At 54.8% G+C, this 19,786-nt stretch overlaps 1 protein-coding gene across 1 annotated transcript; it reads right to left on the bottom strand.

Moving 5' to 3' along the window:
* Positions 1-6,470: 6,470 nt before the first annotated feature.
* Positions 6,471-16,860, bottom strand: LOC136787208 (coiled-coil domain-containing protein 81-like). The gene is made up of 7 exons (XM_066984338.1): positions 16,585-16,860; positions 9,036-9,399; positions 8,533-8,789; positions 8,064-8,134; positions 7,547-7,635; positions 7,313-7,430; positions 6,471-6,976 (listed from the first exon to the last, which is right to left on the bottom strand). The coding sequence occupies exons 1-7, from the start codon at positions 16,858-16,860 to the stop codon at positions 6,934-6,936; spliced, it is 1,218 nt and encodes a 405-aa protein (XP_066840439.1). The 3' UTR covers positions 6,471-6,933.
* Positions 16,861-19,786: the final 2,926 nt, after the last annotated feature.

The raw sequence follows: 19,786 nt of genomic DNA, 5'->3' as shown, positions 1-19,786 counted from the left end.
CCTGAAACTTTGCCAAGGCAATGCTGTGGACCAGTTCTTCTGTGAAGTTCCAAAGATCCTCAAGCTCTCCTGCTCAAACTCCTACCTCAGGGAAGTTTGGATAATTATGGTTGGATTCTGTTTAGCGTCTGGCTGTTTTGTTTTCATCGTGCTGTCCTATGTGCAGATTTTCAGAGCTGTACTGAGGATGCCCTCTGAGCAGGGACAGCTCAAAGCCTTTTCCACGTGCCTCCCTCACCTGGCCGTGGCCTCCCTGTTTCTCAGCATGACCATTATTTGCCTACCTGAAGTCCCCTCCATCTCACCATCTCTGGACCTGGTGGTGGGCAGTTCTGTACTCAGTTGTGCCACCGGCATTGAACCCCTCATCTACAGCATGAGAAACAAGGAGCTTAAGAGTGCTGTTAGGAAAGTGATTGCATGGATATTTCTGATTAGTGATAAATTTCCCCTCTATCTACACAAATGACTTCCTTGCAGGCCTGCTCCTTGTTTATCATTATTGAAGTTTTTATCCTCAGTATCATTTTGCATTTACTAATTTCTTAGAAATATGTTTCTTTATTCATCGGCCACCTACTGCGGAATGAAACTGTTCTGTTTACTCTCGAGGCTTTATAATATGTGTATAACAGCAGGCCAGAGTAAACTCTGTGATAGCGTCTGCCTAATAAAACTGCATCTCCCCAGTGCTCTTCTTGAAGACTTGGTTCTTCTTTCAAAGCTGGTGCCAAGACCAGGGCTGAGCAGCTGCTCCCCGAAAAGCCTGTTGCTCCACGGATAAGGCAAAGAAAAAGCTCATTTTGTGAGCTGTGAGAGACCGAGGGTAGGATTTAGGAGTAAGCTGTTGGTGTCTGATGACAGCAGAAATGGTGAACAGTCACTGAGGTACACAGCCGTGACTGTCCCACAACTGTCAGGGCAGAGGACATCCTCCAGGAAATTAACGGGAGCTGCCTGAAGCTGCCACAACCATGGAACCCAGTGAGAGGGTTTGGCAGCAGTGATCCCAACCCAGCTGGGTCTACTTCTCACCCTGTGCAGCTGTGTCTGTTTGCTTCTGTCCTGCAGTTCCTAGGGCCAGCATGCATCCTTGAGACAGCTTCCCCCAAGCTATCTGTTGGCCCTTACCTCAAAAGTCACCACCGGACGAGGCTTCTCAGCTCACGTACACCTGAAGGACTGGAGTGAAGCTGTGATCACAGAAAGAGCAAGCCCTTGGATCCTTGCAACATCCTTGGAACTCTGCATGGCTGGAAGCCTCTGCAAGCCCCATGGGAAAAGAGAGCCTACTGAGAACATCCTGATGCTCCATATACCATCCCCTCAGGCCATCAAGAAAGGTCCCTCAGCCCTAAGATCCAGACCAGCTTCTTGTTGCATCAGCAACCAGGAGAAATTGCCCCAGAATACCCAACACTCTTGCGCTAGCAAGCAAATACGCCCATGTGTGTACATAAACACACCGTCTTGTACACACACACAAACGTGCACACACGGATACAGCTGAGCACACACAAACCGGTTCAACTGGGAACAGCATTTGCCCAGGGTAGGCAGTGACTGGAGCCTCACAAAGGAGAGATCAGTCAAGCTGGAGTCACCCACAGGGACAGTACCGAATTAAGATGTCCACAGGCAAAAGATGACTCTGCAGCTCCTGTGGGATTCAGTGGGAGACAGCATGCACGAGGAAGGGAAGACACACAGGGACTGATGCTGTATAACCTGCCAGGCACCTAAGCACCGCACAGCCATTTTTTCCCCTCTCCCTCACAGCAGGATGAATGAGAGAATTGAAAAAGCTAAAAGTGTGAGAACTCGGGGTTCAGATAGTTAACAACTTCATAAGAAAGAAGACAAAGAAATAAACCAACAAATATAAGGGGAAAAACAAATACGAAGAAAAACCACCTTCTTCTCGTATTTATAGGCATTGGTGAGATCCTTCAGACCCTCCTCTGCTCTAGGCTAAAACGTCCCTTATCACCCTGAGCCCGTGTAGAAACAAGCAAAACAAGGTCCCTATTTAGAGTCTGTTTTCTGGTGAGTGTGTTTGACAGCAACTGCGCAAGAAGACCCAAGCCCTCAGGTGCTATCCTGAGCAGCTTCCCTTCACGTGATGCAAATGCTGTGGCAAAGACTTATCCCTTGCTCGTCCCCGCCTGCAGTCACAGGACTGCCACCCAGCAGCACTGTGCCCAAGCTCCAGGAGCAATCGGGCCCAACCCAACACAAGGCCCAGGAGGAGAGCGCGGAAGTGAGAGCAGAGGAAAGAAGCAGCACCGGTTGCCGGGCGCCGATTGGCTGCCAGAGCCGCCAGGCAAAGGGAGCCCCACCCCCTGCCGGCTGCCTGGGGCTCGCTGCCATGGCAACCGAGCGACCGCCTGACCAGGCAGGGCGGGCGCCGCCATCTTAGGGGTCGTGGGCGGGCTGGGGGCGTCTCGGGGGCCTGAGGGGGGACCCGGCCCGTGTGCCCGGGGCGCCCCTGCCCGCCCCTGCCCGCCCCTGCCTTTGCTCGCTCCCTGTGCCTCACCGCCTTGTCTTCCCTTTTCTTTGCGGTGTCGAATGCACGAGAAGCCCGACAGGCTCGGGAAGGCGGCCAGTCACTTGCACAAGAAGCAATAGGGCTGGATGCTCCTGAAATGCTGCTTGTTGCTGGCCGGGGCGGCACCCTGCCACAGTCATGGTGACAGCCTGGCAGCTTTGTGCCTGGGTATCACTGTGAGATCAGGCTAACAGGATGAAGGCTTTGTTCCTCATCCCTTCTGCTGAGAGAGGGGTTTTGCCTCTCGGCAGCAGCTATCCCCAGGCTCTCAGCATATTTAAGCAAACTAAATGCAGCTACAGCCTCTTCTTTGTCTGAGACCTGATCTCAGCTGATGAGGAAGGAATGGGACCAGCAAATCCTTTCCGGCTGCAGCAGCTCAGGCCCGGCTGCCCTGGCCCTGGGGCAGGAGGAGCTGCCTGAAGACCCCCAGGGATGGCACGGAGGGGCTGCAGGCCTCCCAGGGGCTGGCTTGTGCCTCCGGATGTCCCCATCTGTGGGGCTGAGCCCTCTGTGCCCCCAGGAGCTGCCGTGCCCTTCAGAGGGACTGGGGCTGTGGTGGCAGTGCCCAGAGCCCTGCAGCAGCCTGCTCCGGACACTGCCCTGGGGCCAGCCCAGCATGAGAAGCTGGGCTGGGCTGGGCAGAGGGCAGGGAGGGTGGGCAGAGGGCAGGAAGGTGGAGTGCCTCCACAGCAGAAAGGGATCCCTCAGCCTCTGTCAGACACCCCTTCTGCCTCTCCCTCATCCAGACCCTGCACCTACGTGCCACGTGCACCCACCCTTCCAACCTGTGATGAGTTTTAGGCCCTTGGCGGTAACCAAGGTCATGCCCGCTTTAGGAGGAATCAAAGGGTGTCAGAGGCAAGCCCAGGACTCAGGGACCGGGCTCCTGGACATGTCCTGACATCACTCAAGAGCTACTCGAGTGCCCCAGGACGGGAACGGAGCCGGCACACACTTACTCAGGCTGGAGTCTCTCCAGCTTGGCTGCTGCTCCCAACTCCTCTGCTGGGGCAGAGCAGGTTCTCAGCCTTCCTCCACCTCTTCCTGACCTCCTTGCTCCTGGGCTGGGCTGGAGGACGGGGGGAGTCCAAGCATGTTGGCTGTTGAATCGCTGCAAGGAGAAGACGCTCTCATCAAACAGGACTGACACACAGGTGCTGTTTCCCAGAGGACCTCTTGAAAGGGCCCTGCAACAGGACCTGGGAACCAGGCGACTCGGCGCTGCCAGCCCACGTCTGGCTGCTGCTTTTATCCCTCACTTTCTGCTGACAACCTCTCCCTCACAGGGAGGAGCAGGCAAAGCCCTGCCCTGCGGCCTGGTGCCCGTCCTGCTCCCACCACCCTGGGACCTGCCGCCCTCGGAGCCCTGGCGGAGAGGATCGCTGCTGTTCTCAGCGCTGTTGATCACTGCCAGTAGCTGGGGTATCTGTTGGTCCTCCCCTCAGACCAGGCTTCCCATGCAGCCATTTCTGCCCGGGCTTGCTCTTGTAGCTTTCGGCACGTGGGCCATGAGCTGTCTGTTTGGTCCCACTGTGAAGACAGGTTCCAGACTCCTCCTGGAGGAAAAAAAAACAAAAACAAAAACACAACAGCAGACAGGATTGGTCTCAGCTGTCCTCAGGCCTAACTCCGCACTCCTGCCCCCTCGCCTCAGCCGGTCTGTCAGCAGTGCTTCGACCCTCCAGGATGAGGGGCCCTGAAGCTAGGCCAGGCTCCTCAACTCGCTGACAAACACAGCTGAACAGCCCGCGGTGACCAAAGCCCTCTGCCATCAATGACCCAGAAAGGCCTTGTTCCTTTTCCATGGCCCCTGGTCAAAATGAAGTGGCTCATGGCAACACGGGAGGCAGTAAGAGGCAGGGAAGGTGTGCGGGACGCCACCTTCTGTCTCCTGAGGAAGAGATGAAGGAGGTAACAAACGTGGAAATGAACGCATCCCAAGGGACCTGCTCGGGATCGCTCCACACAAAGAGGCTTTTGCACAGGCCCAAACAGCACGGTCATTGCAGCAAGGCAGAGCAGGTACCTGCAGCGCTCTCCTGGAGGCTTCAGGAGCAGGGAGCGCAGTGGTGGTTGTAAGGATGGTCCAGCAATTCGTGCCACTAAGGGATTTGAAGGGTTAACATTGAGGCCTGGGTTTAGGTGATAAAGAGAACAAAGGGATTTCTTCAGAGAAAAACCTGCTGACTCTGCACGGACGTGCAGTAACTTCTGACAGCCGGCCAAGAGAGCACTAGATAAGGAGGAAGAATATGAGCCTCCCCGTCTGAGCGGCCCCCAAGAGACTAACAGAGACTGATAAGCAGGCGCACCTGGGAGGACTTTGGATTCGGGAAACCAATTATAATAACCCTGCCTCTTCTAGAAGTAGTAATGAATATGTATTAGCCTAGGAGCATAAAAACCAGCCGCCTTACGTAACAGGTGTGCGTCCTGGTGGAGCAGAGACTCCCGGCGCACCCAGCGCTGTTTGCTCGCCTCTATTCGTTTAATAAATTGTAAACTTTGATTGTAATCCTACTTGGGACTCAGTCATTTATAACAGTGGTGGACTTGGCTCGAGGAGCTGTTTCCTGCCTGTCTGCCTTCTTCGTCCCGGGGGAGCTGCCTGGACACGGGGGGAGCACACTGCAAACAGACACCAGGAGGAGGCTGCATGAGCCCAGGGGAATTCGGTCTCCAGTCCGCGCTCGCAAGCTGCGTCAGCCTCTGCAGCAGACGGCAGTTCCGCAGCGAGCGGGCGTATTGGACTGGCCGTGTTCTCTTCAGCAGAGACAGAGAGAGCCAAACGCGAAGCTGTGGCACCACCTGCCTTCAGGAAGGCTCGGGATGCCCGCATCCAGGCCCTTTTTGGTGGAAGAAGGAGAGGAGCGGTGTCTTGCGCAAGGACAGGAGCCGAGAGACACCATTATGGCCCACCCGGGCTTTACTTCAGCTTCTCCTCTGTGGCCCTGAAACACGGTGCGCTCATGGGTGGAAAACAGGTTATCGCTGCGGAGCCAGTAGCATCAGAGAAAGCCGTCAGGTAAGGAGGGCAGTCATGTCATCTCCCTACCTCAGCACTCTCTTGTGCCTGCCACAACGTTTGGGATAGCGTTTGAAAAAAATGCCTGAAAGAAACTTTCCAGGAAGCCTCCCGCTGGGTCAGCCAAGGGCTGCGGAGGAAATGCACTCACCTTGGGAACATCTGGATCCCACGAGCGGTGGTCTCTCCACTGAAGGCGGTCAGATGTGCCGGCCACATTCTCTGCAAAGAGACACAGAGCTGCTGGAGGGTTTCTGAGGCGGTTTTCTCACGGCTCTCATTGACAGGAAGCAAACCTGTCTCCCAAGCCAAAAGAAAGCCTTCTCTCCAAAGCCCTCCTCCAAAGCCTCTTCCATGAACCTTTGTTCTGCTCTGGAGGAGCTGCATGGCAGAATATGGAGGCTGTACAGTAACACTGCCAGGCTTTTTGCAGGGGCAAGCGCCCAGATGCTCAGAAGAAACTCTCTTTGTTAACGGAGAAAGCAGCTAAGGGGGCAAGCGAGGGGAAGGGCATTTGACTGGCCTGCCATGTCCGGGCTGGCCAACAGCGGTCGGATTCCTCACCCTTCACTAGGATTCCCAAAGAAATTGAAGTAGCCCTCAAAACCTCACCAACTTACACTGTGGAGCAGTGCAACAAGGCCCACAGTGCTCTCCAGACGTTTGACACAGTCCAGATAAAACTTCACGCACGGGAAACCATCTTCGCACGTCAAAACAACAATGTCCCTGAAGGCAAAGGGGACGTGCTCCTTGCTCCTCAGGAGGAAGCAGTACAAGAGGATGGTCTCTTGCACACAGTTCTTCACCACGTGCAGTGGGAAGGAGGTGGCTCGCGATAGCTGCACACAGTTCAGCGGCTCGATCTTGACACCATCTGCAAGGAGAAGCAACATCCTCACTGCCACAGCAAGCCCAAGTTGCTTGCAACATTCAGAACAAGTTCCCAGAGAAAGGGTCGCTCAGACGAACTGCTCCTGGGGCACAGTTTCTTTTGGGGGAACTCAAGCTGTACCCTGACCGTCGGAGACAATCCTGTACTTCTCCCAGGCCCTTTTTGGTGGAAGAAGGAGAGGAGCGGTGTCTTGTGCAAGGACAGGAGCCGAGAGACACCATTATGGCCCACCCGGGCTTTACTTCAGCTTCTCCTCTGTGGCCCTGAAACACGGTGCGCTTACGGGTGGAAAACAGATTATCGCTGCGGAGGGGAGCCAGTAACATTTGAGAAAGCCGTCAGGTAAGGAGGGCAGTCATGCCATCTCCCTACCTCAGCACTCTCTTGTGCCTGCCACAACGTTTGGGATAGCGTTTGAAAAAAATGCCTGAAAGAAACTTTTCCATCTGGTATCACAGCTCCTTAGGCTGGAAGAAACAGCAGGGGAGATGGGGCCACGGCAATCCTAAGACACGGTGAGACATGTTAGAATGAAGGCAGGGGACATTTGCTCCCACAGACAAGAAGATGGACTCTGCTGCAATGTGGGGGGGCTCCTGAAGGGAGAAGAGCTTCTGCAACAAGGCCCTGCATTCAGCTCCCCCAGGGATCGGGGCCCTGGTGGAAAATGAAGCTGGTGTGCCAGTCTCAGGCAAACGTGCTGCACGCTTGCCATCCGTTGAGAGAGCGGCCTCCGCTGGGACATGTGTCAGGAGCCACCCTGCGGCTGGTGGGTCCAAAGGGGACATCTCTCCTGTGTGGCTGCAAGTGGCTCCTTCCTCCTTTCCCCCAGGGGTCTCACCTGGTAGACGGCTTCTTCTCCACATCTTGCTGCCTTGTGCCCGGCTCCCAGCTTGTCAGGATGGGGAGGGAAAGCTTCTTCCTCCTCTGCAGCAGCTTGCCAGGATGGCACTCTGAAACTAGGAAAGGAGGAAGCTCTTCAGAGCAGCCGCGTGGGCACTGCCTTTTAACCTGGTTCAAGTCAGCCAGCATGGGACAGGGACCACCTCCAGACAGCAGGGACCTGTTCCCTTACCTCTTCTGATCCTGCGCTCTCCTGAAGCTTCCTCCTGTGAGGTGGTGGAAGCTTTGGCCTCTGGCCTTCTCCTCACAGTCAGATGAAACCTGGCAAACAAACGATGACACGGGCTTGAAGAAGGCTGGCCTCCTACCCGTTGCAGCTTGCTGGCAGTAATCCTCCTGGTGTTGCACGAGGCATGGCATCCCTTTTCCGTCATGTCCATGCATGGGGTTTGTTGTCAGTCTTCCCGCAGCACCAGAAAAGGTAGCCTAAATTCCCCTCCACATGCAGGCAACTCTCTTTGACGGGAATCGGAACAGCGCGGGCACAAGAAACACAACCACAATGCCCCTCCGCTCCAGGTGAAGACACTCGTAGCCGAAACTCAGCATTAGTTAACCAGGAACCAGTCTCCCCGGGATTTAGCCCTGACTGGGTGCTGAAGGTGGAGACCCAGCCGCGCACGTTCCAAAGCAGGAGGTGGGAAGCCTCCCGCTGGGTCAGCCAAGGGCTGCGGAGGAAACGCACTCACCTTGGGATCATCTGGATCCCACGAGCGGTGGTCTCTCCACTGAAGGCGGTCAGATGTGCCGGCCACATTCTCTGCAAAGAGACACAGAGCTGCTGGAGGGTTTCTGAGGCGGTTTTCTCACGGCTCTCATTGACAGGAAGCAAACCTGTCTCCCAAGCCAAAAGAAAGCCTTCTCTCCAAAGCCCTCCTCCAAAGCCTCTTCCATGAACCTTTGTTCTGCTCTGGAGGAGCTGCATGGCAGAATATGGAGGCTGTACAGTAACACTGCCAGGCTTTTTGCAGGGGCAAGCGCCCAGATGCTCAGAAGAAACTCTCTTTGTTAATGGAGAAAGCAGCTAAGGGGGCAAGCGAGGGGAAGGGCATTTGACTGGCCTGCCATGTCCGGGCTGGCCAACAGCGGTCGGATTGCTCACCCTTCGCTAGGATTCCCAAAGAAATTGAAGTAGCCCTCAAAACCTCACCAACTTACACTGTGGAGCAGTGCAACAAGGCCCGCAATGCTCCCCAGACGTTTGACACAGTCCAGATAAAACTTCATGCACGGGAAACCATCTTCGCACGTCAAAACACCAATGTCCCTGAAGGCAAAGGGGACGTGCTCCTTGCTCCTCAGGAGGAAGCAGTACAAGAGGATGGTCTCTTGCACACAGTTCTTCACCACGTGCAGTGGGAAGGAGGTGGCTCGCGATAGCTGCACACAGTTCAGCGGCTCGATCTTGACACCATCTGCAAGGAGAAGCAACATCCTCAGTGCCACGGCAAGCCCAAGTTGCTTGCAACATTCAGAACAAGTTCCCAGAGAAAGGGTCGCTCAGAGGAACTGCTCCTGGGGCACAGTTTCTTTTGGGGGAACTCAAGCTGCACCCTGACCGTCGGAGACAATCCTCTACTTCTCCCAGGCCTTTCCAAAGAGCAGGGAGAACAAACCGTTGCGGACATGGGGCAGGAAGAGGGGGGCTGCTGCCTTCTCACCAGGGAGGAGCTCAGTGGGACAGAAGATCTCCTCCAGCCACAACTCATCGATGTCCAGCTGGAAGAAAGGTCTTTGAATCAAGAGCAGCTCTTCTTTGCCATGGAACTGCTCTCGGACAACACCAAAGGTCCCGAGTCCCGCAACCCGAACGCCCTGCACACAGAAAAGACAGAAAGGCCGAGGAGGGAGTTCTTGAGAGACGGGAAAAGGGATGACTGTCAGAGCAGGGGGACACTGCTCTGTGCCCTGCCCGCTCCTCAGGGACAATGGGGCAAGGTGGGGCACTTTGGAAAGCTTTGCAAAAGAGCCGCATCCTCTGTTTCTTTCGTCACCCCCCTCACAGGATTTGCCAACATCCCTTGGCTAGAGAAGCGCCCGGAGGTTTCCAGCACACGGATTAGGCCTGGGACTGACTGCCAGCAACTGTCCTAGGCACGGAGCCAGGATATTCCCCCATCTCTCTGCTCGCCCTCCCCACTCAGGCCGCAGGGAAGAGTGAAGCCCTAGGGTGTGCCAAACACCTGAGAGGCAGAGCACATCTGGCCTTGGTTTCTCTCCCAGCTGGCCAAGAAGCTGCTCCGGGCACCCCGGGCAGTCTCAGAGCACTGCCACGGTGCTCGGGCAGGGATTGCTCTGCAGGGCCCAGGACACCAGCCCACCTTACTCCGCTTCAGCTCTTCCAGAATGTACTCGGATACGGAGTACCGAGGCCCCCTCGGGACCCTGGGGTCCCCTCTAGTCCTTGACTAGGGGTGTGGTGCTGAGACCTTGTTCAGGTCCCTTGAGAAAGGCTGGGCATTGACAGATTGGCAGTGGATTCATCTGGTCTCAGCAGCGTCTGGCTTCTTTTCAGGGTAACATAAATGTGATTGCCCTCCATCTACAAAAGCTCAGGCAGCTGGGGACAAGTCCAGCCAGCTCCCTCACTCTGCTCTGAGCCACAGGGAATCCCTTTGCCTCTCAGGTCTCACAACCATTCCCTGTGAGTGCAGCAGAAATGCTCAGGATTTCTGACTTCAGAGAACACTGTGTGGGCATGAAGTGGGGGAAGAGAATGTGTGTAAAACATTGCCCCTAAAACTCCTTTCTGCCAACTACATTATGTAGCAGCGGAATGCAGATGTTAACATGCTGACATGAAGATGATCAGCATGCTGGAGCACCTCTCCTTCGAAGAAAGGCTGAGAGAGCTGGGGCTGAGCAGGGTGACCTCACTGCAGCTTTTCCGCATTTAAAGGGGTCTTCTAAAAATATGGAGAGCTATTTTTTTGATCAATCAAATCATGACAGGATCAGGGGAATGTTTTTAAACTAAAAGCGGGGAGATTTAGATTAGAGATTAGGAGGAAATTCTTCACTCAGAGGGAGGCGAGGTACTGAAACATATTGCCCAGATAGGCTGGGCATTCATTTCATCTGACAAAATCTGAAAATAAAACCTTGCCCTCCTGCTATGTTCCTGTGTACTCCCTGCACTGGGTCAGGACTGATTCCCTCGCGAGACCAGCAGCAGAGGCCCCTGCTCCTCATCGCACACTGAACCTTAAAAACGAAGCTCATGTCATGGAGCTAAATGAAAGATTCCAGCAGAGAAACAAAAAGCATTGGAGTATGGCAGGGGGAGGTCTACAAGGAATGGCATAGGGTTCACTCAGAGAAACCTGTCCTAACTTTTCATTGCCTTTTACTACATGTACAGATCTCCATACCCAACAGGCATCAGATGTCCAACAGCAGCTCCATCAGCGAGTTCCTCCTCCTGCCATTCGCAGACACGCGGGAGCTGCAGCTCCTGCACTTCGCGCTCTTCCTGGCCATCTACCTGGCTGCCCTCCTGGGCAACGGCCTCATCCTCACCGCCGTAGCCTGCGACCACCGCCTCCACACCCCCATGTACTTCTTCCTCCTCGACCTCGCCCTCCTCGACCTGGGCTGCATCTCCACCACTCTCCCCAAAGCCGTGGTCAATTCCCTCTGGGACACCAGGGCCATTTCCTACACAGGATGTGCTGCCCAGGTCTTTTTCTTTTTCTTTTTGTTTTCAGCAGAGTGTTATCTTCTCACTGTCATGTCCTACGACCGCTACGTTGCCATCTGCAAGCCCCTGCACTACGGGAGCCTCCTGGGCAGCAGAGCTTGTGCCCAGATGGCAGCAGCTGCCTGGGGCAGTGGCTTTCTCCATGCTGTGCTGCACACTGCTAATGCATTTTCTCTGACACTTTGCCAAGGCAATGCTGTGGACCAGTTCTTCTGTGAAGTTCCAAAGATCCTCAAGCTCTCCTGCTCAAACTCCTACCTCAGGGAAGTTTGGATAATTATGGTTCGATTCTGTTTAGCGTCTGGCTGTTTCGTTTTCATCGTGCTGTCCTATGTGCAGATTTTCAGGGCTGTACTGAGGATGCCCTCTGAGCAGGGACAGCTCAAAGCCTTTTCCACGTGCCTCCCTCACCTGGCCGTGGCCTCCCTGTTTCTCAGCATGACCATATTTGCCTACCTGAAGTCCCCCTCCATCTCACCATCTCTGGACCTGGTGGTGGCAGTTCTGTACTCAGTTGTGCCACCGGCATTGAACCCCCTCATCTACAGCATGAGAAACAAGGAGCTTAAGAGTGCTGTTAGGAAAGTGATTGCATGGATATTTCTGATTAGTGATAAATTTCCCCTCTATCTACACAAATGACTTCCCTTGCAGGCCTGCTCCTTGTTTATCATTATTGAAGTTTTTATCCTCAGTATCATTTGCATTTACTAATTTCTTAGAAATATGTTTCTTTATTCATCGGCCACCTACTGCGGAATGAAACTGTTCTGTTTACTCTCGAGGCTTTATAATATGTGTATAACAGCAGGCCAGAGTAAACTCTGTGATAGCGTCTGCCTAATAAAATTGCATCTCCCCAGTGCTCTTCTTGAAGACTTGGTTCTTCTTTCAAAGCTGGTGCCAAGACCAGGGCTGAGCAGCTGCTCCCCGAAAAGCCTGTTGCTCCACGGATAAGGCAAAGAAAAAGCTCATTTTGTGAGCTGTGAGAGACCGAGGGTAGGATTTAGGAGTAAGCTGTTGGTGTCTGATGACAGCAGAAATGGTGAACAGTCACTGAGGTACACAGCCGTGACTGTCCCACAACTGTCAGGGCAGAGGACATCCTCCAGGAAATTAATGGGGAGCTGCCTGAAGCTGCCACAACCATGGAACCCAGTGAGAGGGTTTGGCAGCAGTGATCCCAACCCAGCTGGGTCTACTTCTCACCCTGTGCAGCTGTGTCTGTTTGCTTCTGTCCTGCAGTTCCTAGGGCCAGCATGCATCCTTGAGACAGCTTCCCCCAAGCTATCTGTTGGCCCTTACCTCAAAAGTCACCACCGGACGAGGCTTCTCAGCTCACGTACACCTGAAGGACTGGAGTGAAGCTGTGATCACAGAAAGAGCAAGCCCTTGGATCCTTGCAACATCCTTGGAACTCTGCATGGCTGGAAGCCTCTGCAAGCCCCATGGGAAAAGAGAGCCTACTGAGAACATCCTGATGCTCCATATACCATCCCCTCAGGCCATCAAGAAAGGTCCCTCAGCCCTAAGATCCAGACCAGCTTCTTGTTGCATCAGCAACCAGGAGAAATTGCCCCAGAATACCCAACACTCTTGCGCTAGCAAGCAAATACGCCCATGTGTGTACATAAACACACCGTCTTGTACACACACACAAACGTGCACACACGGATACAGCTGAGCACACACAAACCGGTTCAACTGGGAACAGCATTTGCCCAGGGTAGGCAGTGACTGGAGCCTCACAAAGGGAGAGATCAGTCAAGCTGGAGTCACCCACAGGGACAGTACCGAATTAAGATGTCCACAGGCAAAAGATGACTCTGCAGCTCCTGTGGGATTCAGTGGGAGACAGCATGCACGAGGAAGGGAAGACACACAGGGACTGATGCTGTATAACCTGCCAGGCACCTAAGCACCGCACAGCCATTTTTTCCCCTCTCCCCTCACAGCAGGATGAATGAGAGAATTGAAAAAGCTAAAAGTGTGAGAACTCGGGGGTTCAGATAGTTAACAACTTCATAAGAAAGAAGACAAAGAAATAAACCAACAAATATAAGGGGAAAAACAAATACGAGAAAAACCACCTTCTTCTCGTATTTATAGGCATTGGTGAGATCCCTTCAGACCCTCCTCTGCTCTAGGCTAAAAACGTCCCTTATCACCCTGAGCCCGTGTAGAAACAAGCAAAACAAGGTCCCTATTTAGAGTCTGTTTTCTGGTGAGTGTGTTTGACAGCAACTGCGCAAGAAGACCCAAGCCCTCAGGTGCTATCCCGAGCAGCTTCCCTTCACGTGATGCAAATGCTGTGGCAAAGACTTATCCCTTGCTCGTCCCCGCCTGCAGTCACAGGACTGCCACCCAGCAGCACTGTGCCCAAGCTCCAGGAGCAATCGGGCCCAACCCAACACAAGGCCCAGGAGGAGAGCGCGGAAGTGAGAGCAGAGGAAAGAAGCAGCACCGGTTGCCGGGCGCCGATTGGCTGCCAGAGCCGCCAGGCAAAGGGAGCCCCACCCCCTGCCGGCTGCCTGGGGCTCGCTGCCATGGCAACCGTGCGACCGCCTGACCAGGCAGGGCGGGCGCCGCCATCTTAGGGGTCGTGGGCGGGCTGGGGGCGTCTCGGGGCCTGAGGGGGGGACCCGGCCCGTGTGCCCGGGGCGCCCCTGCCCGCCCCTGCCCGCCCCTGCCTTTGCTCGCTCCCTGTGCCTCACCGCCTTGTCTTCCCTTTTCTTTGCGGTGTCGAATGCACGAGAAGCCCGACAGGCTCGGGAAGGCGGCCAGTCACTTGCACAAGAAGCAATAGGGCTGGATGCTCCTGAAATGCTGCTTGTTGCTGGCCGGGGCGGCACCCTGCCACAGTCATGGTGACAGCCTGGCAGCTTTGTGCCTGGGTATCACTGTGAGATCAGGCTAACAGGATGAAGGCTTTGTTCCTCATCCCTTCTGCTGAGAGAGGGGTTTTGCCTCTCGGCAGCAGCTATCCCCAGGCTCTCAGCATATTTAAGCAAACTAAATGCAGCTACAGCCTCTTCTTTGTCTGAGACCTGATCTCAGCTGATGAGGAAGGAATGGGACCAGCAAATCCTTTCCGGCTGCAGCAGCTCAGGCCCGGCTGCCCTGGCCCTGGGGCAGGAGGAGCTGCCTGAAGACCCCCAGGGATGGCACGGAGGGGCTGCAGGCCTCCCAGGGGCTGGCTTGTGCCTCGGATGTCCCATCTGTGGGGCTGAGCCCTCTGTGCCCCCAGGAGCTGCCGTGCCCTTCAGAGGGACTGGGGCTGTGGTGGCAGTGCCCAGAGCCCTGCAGCAGCCTGCTCCGGACACTGCCCTGGGGCCAGCCCAGCATGAGAAGCTGGGCTGGGCTGGGCAGAGGGCAGGGAGGTGGGCAGAGGGCAGGAAGGTGGGAGTGCCTCCACAGCAGAAAGGGATCCCTCAGCCTCTGTCAGACACCCCTTCTGCCTCTCCCCTCATCCAGACCCTGCAGCCATGCGGTGCCACGTGCACCCACCCTTCCAACCTGTGATGAGTTTTAGGCCTTGGCGGTAACCAAGGTCATGCCCGCTTTTCGAGGAATCAAAGGGTGTCAGAGGCAAGCCCAGGACTCAGGGACCGGGCTCCTGGACATGTCCTGACATCACTCAAGAGCTACTCGAGTGCCCCAGGACGGGAACGGAGCCGGCACACACTTACTCAGGCTGGAGTCTCTCCAGCTTGGCTGCTGCTCCCAACTCCTCTGCTGGGGCAGGGTTCTCAGCCTTCCTCCACCTCTTCCTGACCTCCTTGCTCCTGGGCTGGGCTGGAGGACGGGGAGTCCAAGCATGTTGGCTGTTGAATCGCTGCAAGGAGAAGACGCTCTCATCAAACAGGACTGGACACACAGGTGCTGTTTCCCAGAGGACCTCTTGAAAGGGCCCTGCAACAGGACCTGGGAACCAGGCGACTCGGCGCTGCCAGCCCACGTCTGGCTGCTGCTTTTATCCCTCACTTTCTGCTGACAACCTCTCCCTCACAGGGAGGAGCAGGCAAAGCCCTGCCCTGCGGCCTGGTGCCCGTCCTGCTCCCACCACCCTGGGACCTGCCGCCCTCGGAGCCCTGGCGGAGAGGATCGCTGCTGTTCTCAGCGCTGTTGATCACTGCCAGTAGCTGGGGTATCTGTTGGTCCTCCCCCTCAGACCAGGCTTCCCATGCAGCCATTTCTGCCCGGGCTTGCTCTTGTAGCTTTCGGTACGTGGGCCATGAGCTGTCTGTTTGGTCCCACTGTGAAGACAGGTTCCAGACCTCCTGGAGGAAAAAAAAACAAAACAAAAACACAACAGCAGACAGGATTGGTCTCAGCTGTCCCTCAGGCCTAACCCGCACTCCTGCCCCCTCGCCTCAGCCGGTCTGTCAGCAGTGCTTCGACCCTCCAGGATGAGGGGCCCTGAAGCTAGGCCAGGCTCCTCAACTCGTGACAAACACAGCTGAACAGCCCGCGGTGACCAAAGCCCTCTGCCATCAATGACCCAGAAAGGCCTTGTTCCTTTTCCATGGCCCCTGGTCAAAATGAAGTGGCTCATGGCAACACGGGAGGCAGTAAGAGGCAGGGAAGCTGTGCGGGACGCCACCTTCTGTCTCCTGAGGAAGAGATGAAGGAGGTAACAAACGTGGAAATGAACGCATCCCAAGGGACCTGCTCGGGATCGCTCCACACAAAGAGGCTTTTGCACAGGCCCAAACAGCACGGTCATTGCAGCAAGGCAGAGCAGGTACCTGCAGCGCTCTCCTGGAGGCTTCAGGAGCAGGGAGCGCAGTGGTGGTTGTAAGGAATGGTCCAGCAATTCGTGCCACTAAGGGATTTGAAGGGTTAACATTGAGGCCTGGGTTTAGGTGATAAGAGAACAAAGGGATTTCTTCAGAGAAAACCTGCTGACTCTGCACGGAAGTGCAGTAACTTCTGACAGCCGGCCAAGAGAGCACTAGATAAGGAGGAAGAATATGAGCCTCCCCGTCTGAGCGGCCCCCAAGAGACTAACAGAGACTGATAAGCAGGCGCACCTGGGAGGACTTTGGATTCGGGAAACCAATTATAATAACCCTGCCTCTTCTAGAAGTAGTAATGAATATGTATTAGCCTAGGAGCATAAAAACCAGCCGCCTTACGTAACAGGTGTGCGTCCTGGTGGAGCAGAGACTCCCGGCGCACCCAGCGCTGTTTGCTCGCCTCTATTCGTTTAATAAATTGTAAACTTTGATTGTAATCCTATTTGGGACTCAGTCATTTATAACAGTGGTGGACTTGGCTCGAGGAGCTGTTTCCTGCCTGTCTGCCTTCTTCGTCCCGGGGGAGCTGCCCGGACACGGGGGGAGCACACTGCAAACAGACACCAGGAGGAGGCTGCATGAGCCCAGGGGAATTCAGTCTCCAGTCCAAGCTCGCAAGCTGCGTCAGCTGGCCAACAGCGGTCGGATTCCTCACCCTTCACTAGGATTCCCAAAGAAATTGAAGTAGCCCTCAAAACCTCACCAACTTACACTGTGGAGCAGTGCAACAAGGCCCGCAGTGCTCTCCAGACGTTTGACACAGTCCAGATAAAACTTCATGCATGGGAAACCATCTTCGCACGTCAGAACACCAATGTCCCTGAAGGCAAAGGGGACGTGCTCCTTGCTCCTCAGGAGGAAGCAGTACAAGAGGATGGTCTCTTGCACACAGTTCTTCACCACGTGCAGTGGGAAGGAGGTGGCTCGCGATAGCTGCACGCAGTTCAGCGGCTCGATCTTGACACCATCTGCAAGGAGAAGCAACATCCTCAGTGCCACAGCAAGCCCAAGTTGCTTGCAACATTCAGAACAAGTTCCCAGAGAAAGGGTCGCTCAGACGAACTGCTCCTGGGGCACAGTTTCTTTTGGGGGAACTCAAGCTGTACCCTGACCGTCGGAGACAATCCTCTACTTCTCCCAGGCCTTTCCAAAGAGCAGGGAGAACAAACCGTTGCGGACATGGGGCAGGAAGAGGGGGGCTGCTGCCTTCTCACCAGGGAGGATCTCAGTGGGACAGTAGATCTCCTCCAGCCACAACTCATCGATGTCCAGCTGGAAGAAAGGTCTTCGAATCAAGAGCAGCTCTTCTTTGCCATGGAACTGCTCTCGGACAACACCAAAGGTCCCGAGTCCCGCAACCCAAACGCCCTGCACACAGAAAAGACAGAAAGGCCGAGGAGGGAGTTCTTGAGAGACGGGAAAAGGGATGACTGTCAGAGCAGGGGGACACTGCTCTGTGCCCTGCCCGCTCCTCAGGGACAATGGGGCAAGGTGGGGCACTTTGGAAAGCTTTGCAAAAGAGCCGCATCCTCTGTTTCTTTCGTCACCCCCCTCACAGGATTTGCCAACATCCCTTGGCTAGAGAAGCGCCCGGAGGTTTCCAGCACACGGATTAGGCCTGGGACTGACTGCCAGCAACTGTCCTAGGCACGGAGCCAGGATATTCCCCCATCTCTCTGCTCGCCCTCCCCACTCAGGCCGCAGGGAAGAGTGAAGCCCTAGGGTGTGCCAAACACCTGAGAGGCAGAGCACATCTGGCCTTGGTTTCTCTCCCAGCTGGCCAAGAAGCTGCTCCGGGCACCCCGGGCAGTCTCAGAGCACTGCCATGGTGCTCGAGCAGGGATTGCTCTGCAGGGCCCAGGACACCAGCCCACCTTACTCCGCTTCAGCTCTTCCAGAATGTACTCGGATACGGAGTACCGAGGCCCCCTCGGGACCCTGGGGTCCCCTCTAGTCCTTGACTAGAGGTGTGGTGCTGAGACCTTGTTCAGGTCCCTTGAGAAAGGCTGGGCATTGACAGATTGGCAGTGGATTCATCTGGTCTCAGCAGCATCTGGCTTCTTTTCAGGGTAACATAAATGTGATTGCCCTCCATCTACAAAAGCTCAGGCAGCTGGGGACAAGTCCAGCCAGCTCCCTCACTCTGCTCTGAGCCACAGGGAATCCCTTTGCCTCTCAGGTCTCACAACCATTCCCTGTGAGTGCAGCAGAAATGCTCAGGATTTCTGACTTCAGAGAACACTGTGTGGGCATGAAGAGGGGGAAGAGAATGTGTGTAAAACATTGCCCCTAAAACTCCTTTCTGCCAACTACATTATGTAGCAGCGGAATGCAGATGTTAACATGCTCACATGAAGATGATCAGCATGCTGGAGCACCTCTCCTTCGAAGAAAGGCTGAGAGAGCTGGGGCTGAGCAGGGTGACCTCACTGCAGCTTTTCCGCATTTAAAGGGGTCTTCTAAAAATATGGAGAGCTATTTTTTTGATCAATCAAATCATGACAGGATCAGGGGAATGTTTTTAAACTAAAAGCGGGGAGATTTAGATTAGAGATTAGGAGGAAATTCTTCACTCAGAGGGAGGCGAGGTACTGAAACATATTGCCCAGATAGGCTGGGCATTCATTTCATCTGACAAAATCTGAAAATAAAACCTTGCCCTCCTGCTATGTTCCTGTGTACTCCCTGCACTGGGTCAGGACTGATTCCCTCGCGAGACCAGCAGCAGAGGCCCCTGCTCCTCATCGCACACTGAACCTTAAAAACGAAGCTCATGTCATGGAGCTAAATGAAAGATTCCAGCAGAGAAACAAAAAGCATTGGAGTATGGCAGGGGGAGGTCTACAAGGAATGGCATAGGGTTCACTCAGAGAAACCTGTCCTAACTTTTCATTGCCTTTTACTACATGTACAGATCTCCATACCCAACAGGCATCAGATGTCCAACAGCAGCTCCATCAGCGAGTTCCTCCTCCTGCCATTCGCAGACACGCGGGAGCTGCAGCTCCTGCACTTCGCGCTCTTCCTGGCCATCTACCTGGCTGCCCTCCTGGGCAACGGCCTCATCCTCACCGCCGTAGCCTGCGACCACCGCCTCCACACCCCCATGTACTTCTTCCTCCTCAACCTCGCCCTCCTCGACCTGGGCTGCATCTCCACCACTCTCCCCAAAGCCGTGGTCAATTCCCTCTGGGACACCAGGGCCATTTCCTTATACAGGATGTGCTGCCCAGGTCTTTTTCTTTTTCTTTTTGTTTTCAGCAGAGTGTTATCTTCTCACTGTCATGTCCTACGACCGCTACGTTGCCATCTGCAAGCCCCTGCACTACGGGAGCTTCCTGGGCAGCAGAGCTTGTGCCCAGTTGGCAGCAGCTGCCTGGGGCAGTGGCTTTCTCCATGCTGTGCTGCACACGACCAGTACATTTTCCCTGAAACTTTGCCAAGGCAATGCTGTGGACCAGTTCTTCTGTGAAGTTCCAAAGATCCTCAAGCTCTCCTGCTCAAACTCCTACCTCAGGGAAGTTTGGATAATTATGGTTGGATTCTGTTTAGCGTCTGGCTGTTTTGTTTTCATCGTGCTGTCCTATGTGCAGATTTTCAGAGCTGTACTGAGGATGCCCTCTGAGCAGGGACAGCTCAAAGCCTTTTCCACGTGCCTCCCTCACCTGGCCGTGGCCTCCCTGTTTCTCAGCATGACCATATTTGCCTACCTGAAGTCCCCCTCCATCTCACCATCTCTGGACCTGGTGGTGGCAGTTCTGTACTCAGTTGTGCCACCGGCATTGAACCCCCTCATCTACAGCATGAGAAACAAGGAGCTTAAGAGTGCTGTTAGGAAAGTGATTGCATGGATATTTCTGATTAGTGATAAATTTCCCCTCTATCTACACAAATAACTTCCCTTGCAGGCCTG

The sequence above is a fragment of the Anser cygnoides genome, chromosome 28, assembly GCF_040182565.1.
Source record: "Anser cygnoides isolate HZ-2024a breed goose chromosome 28, Taihu_goose_T2T_genome, whole genome shotgun sequence".
NCBI lineage: Eukaryota > Metazoa > Chordata > Aves > Anseriformes > Anatidae > Anser > Anser cygnoides.
The sequence above is the reverse complement of the archived record's forward strand: the minus strand, read 5'-3'. Positions and strand labels throughout refer to the sequence as shown.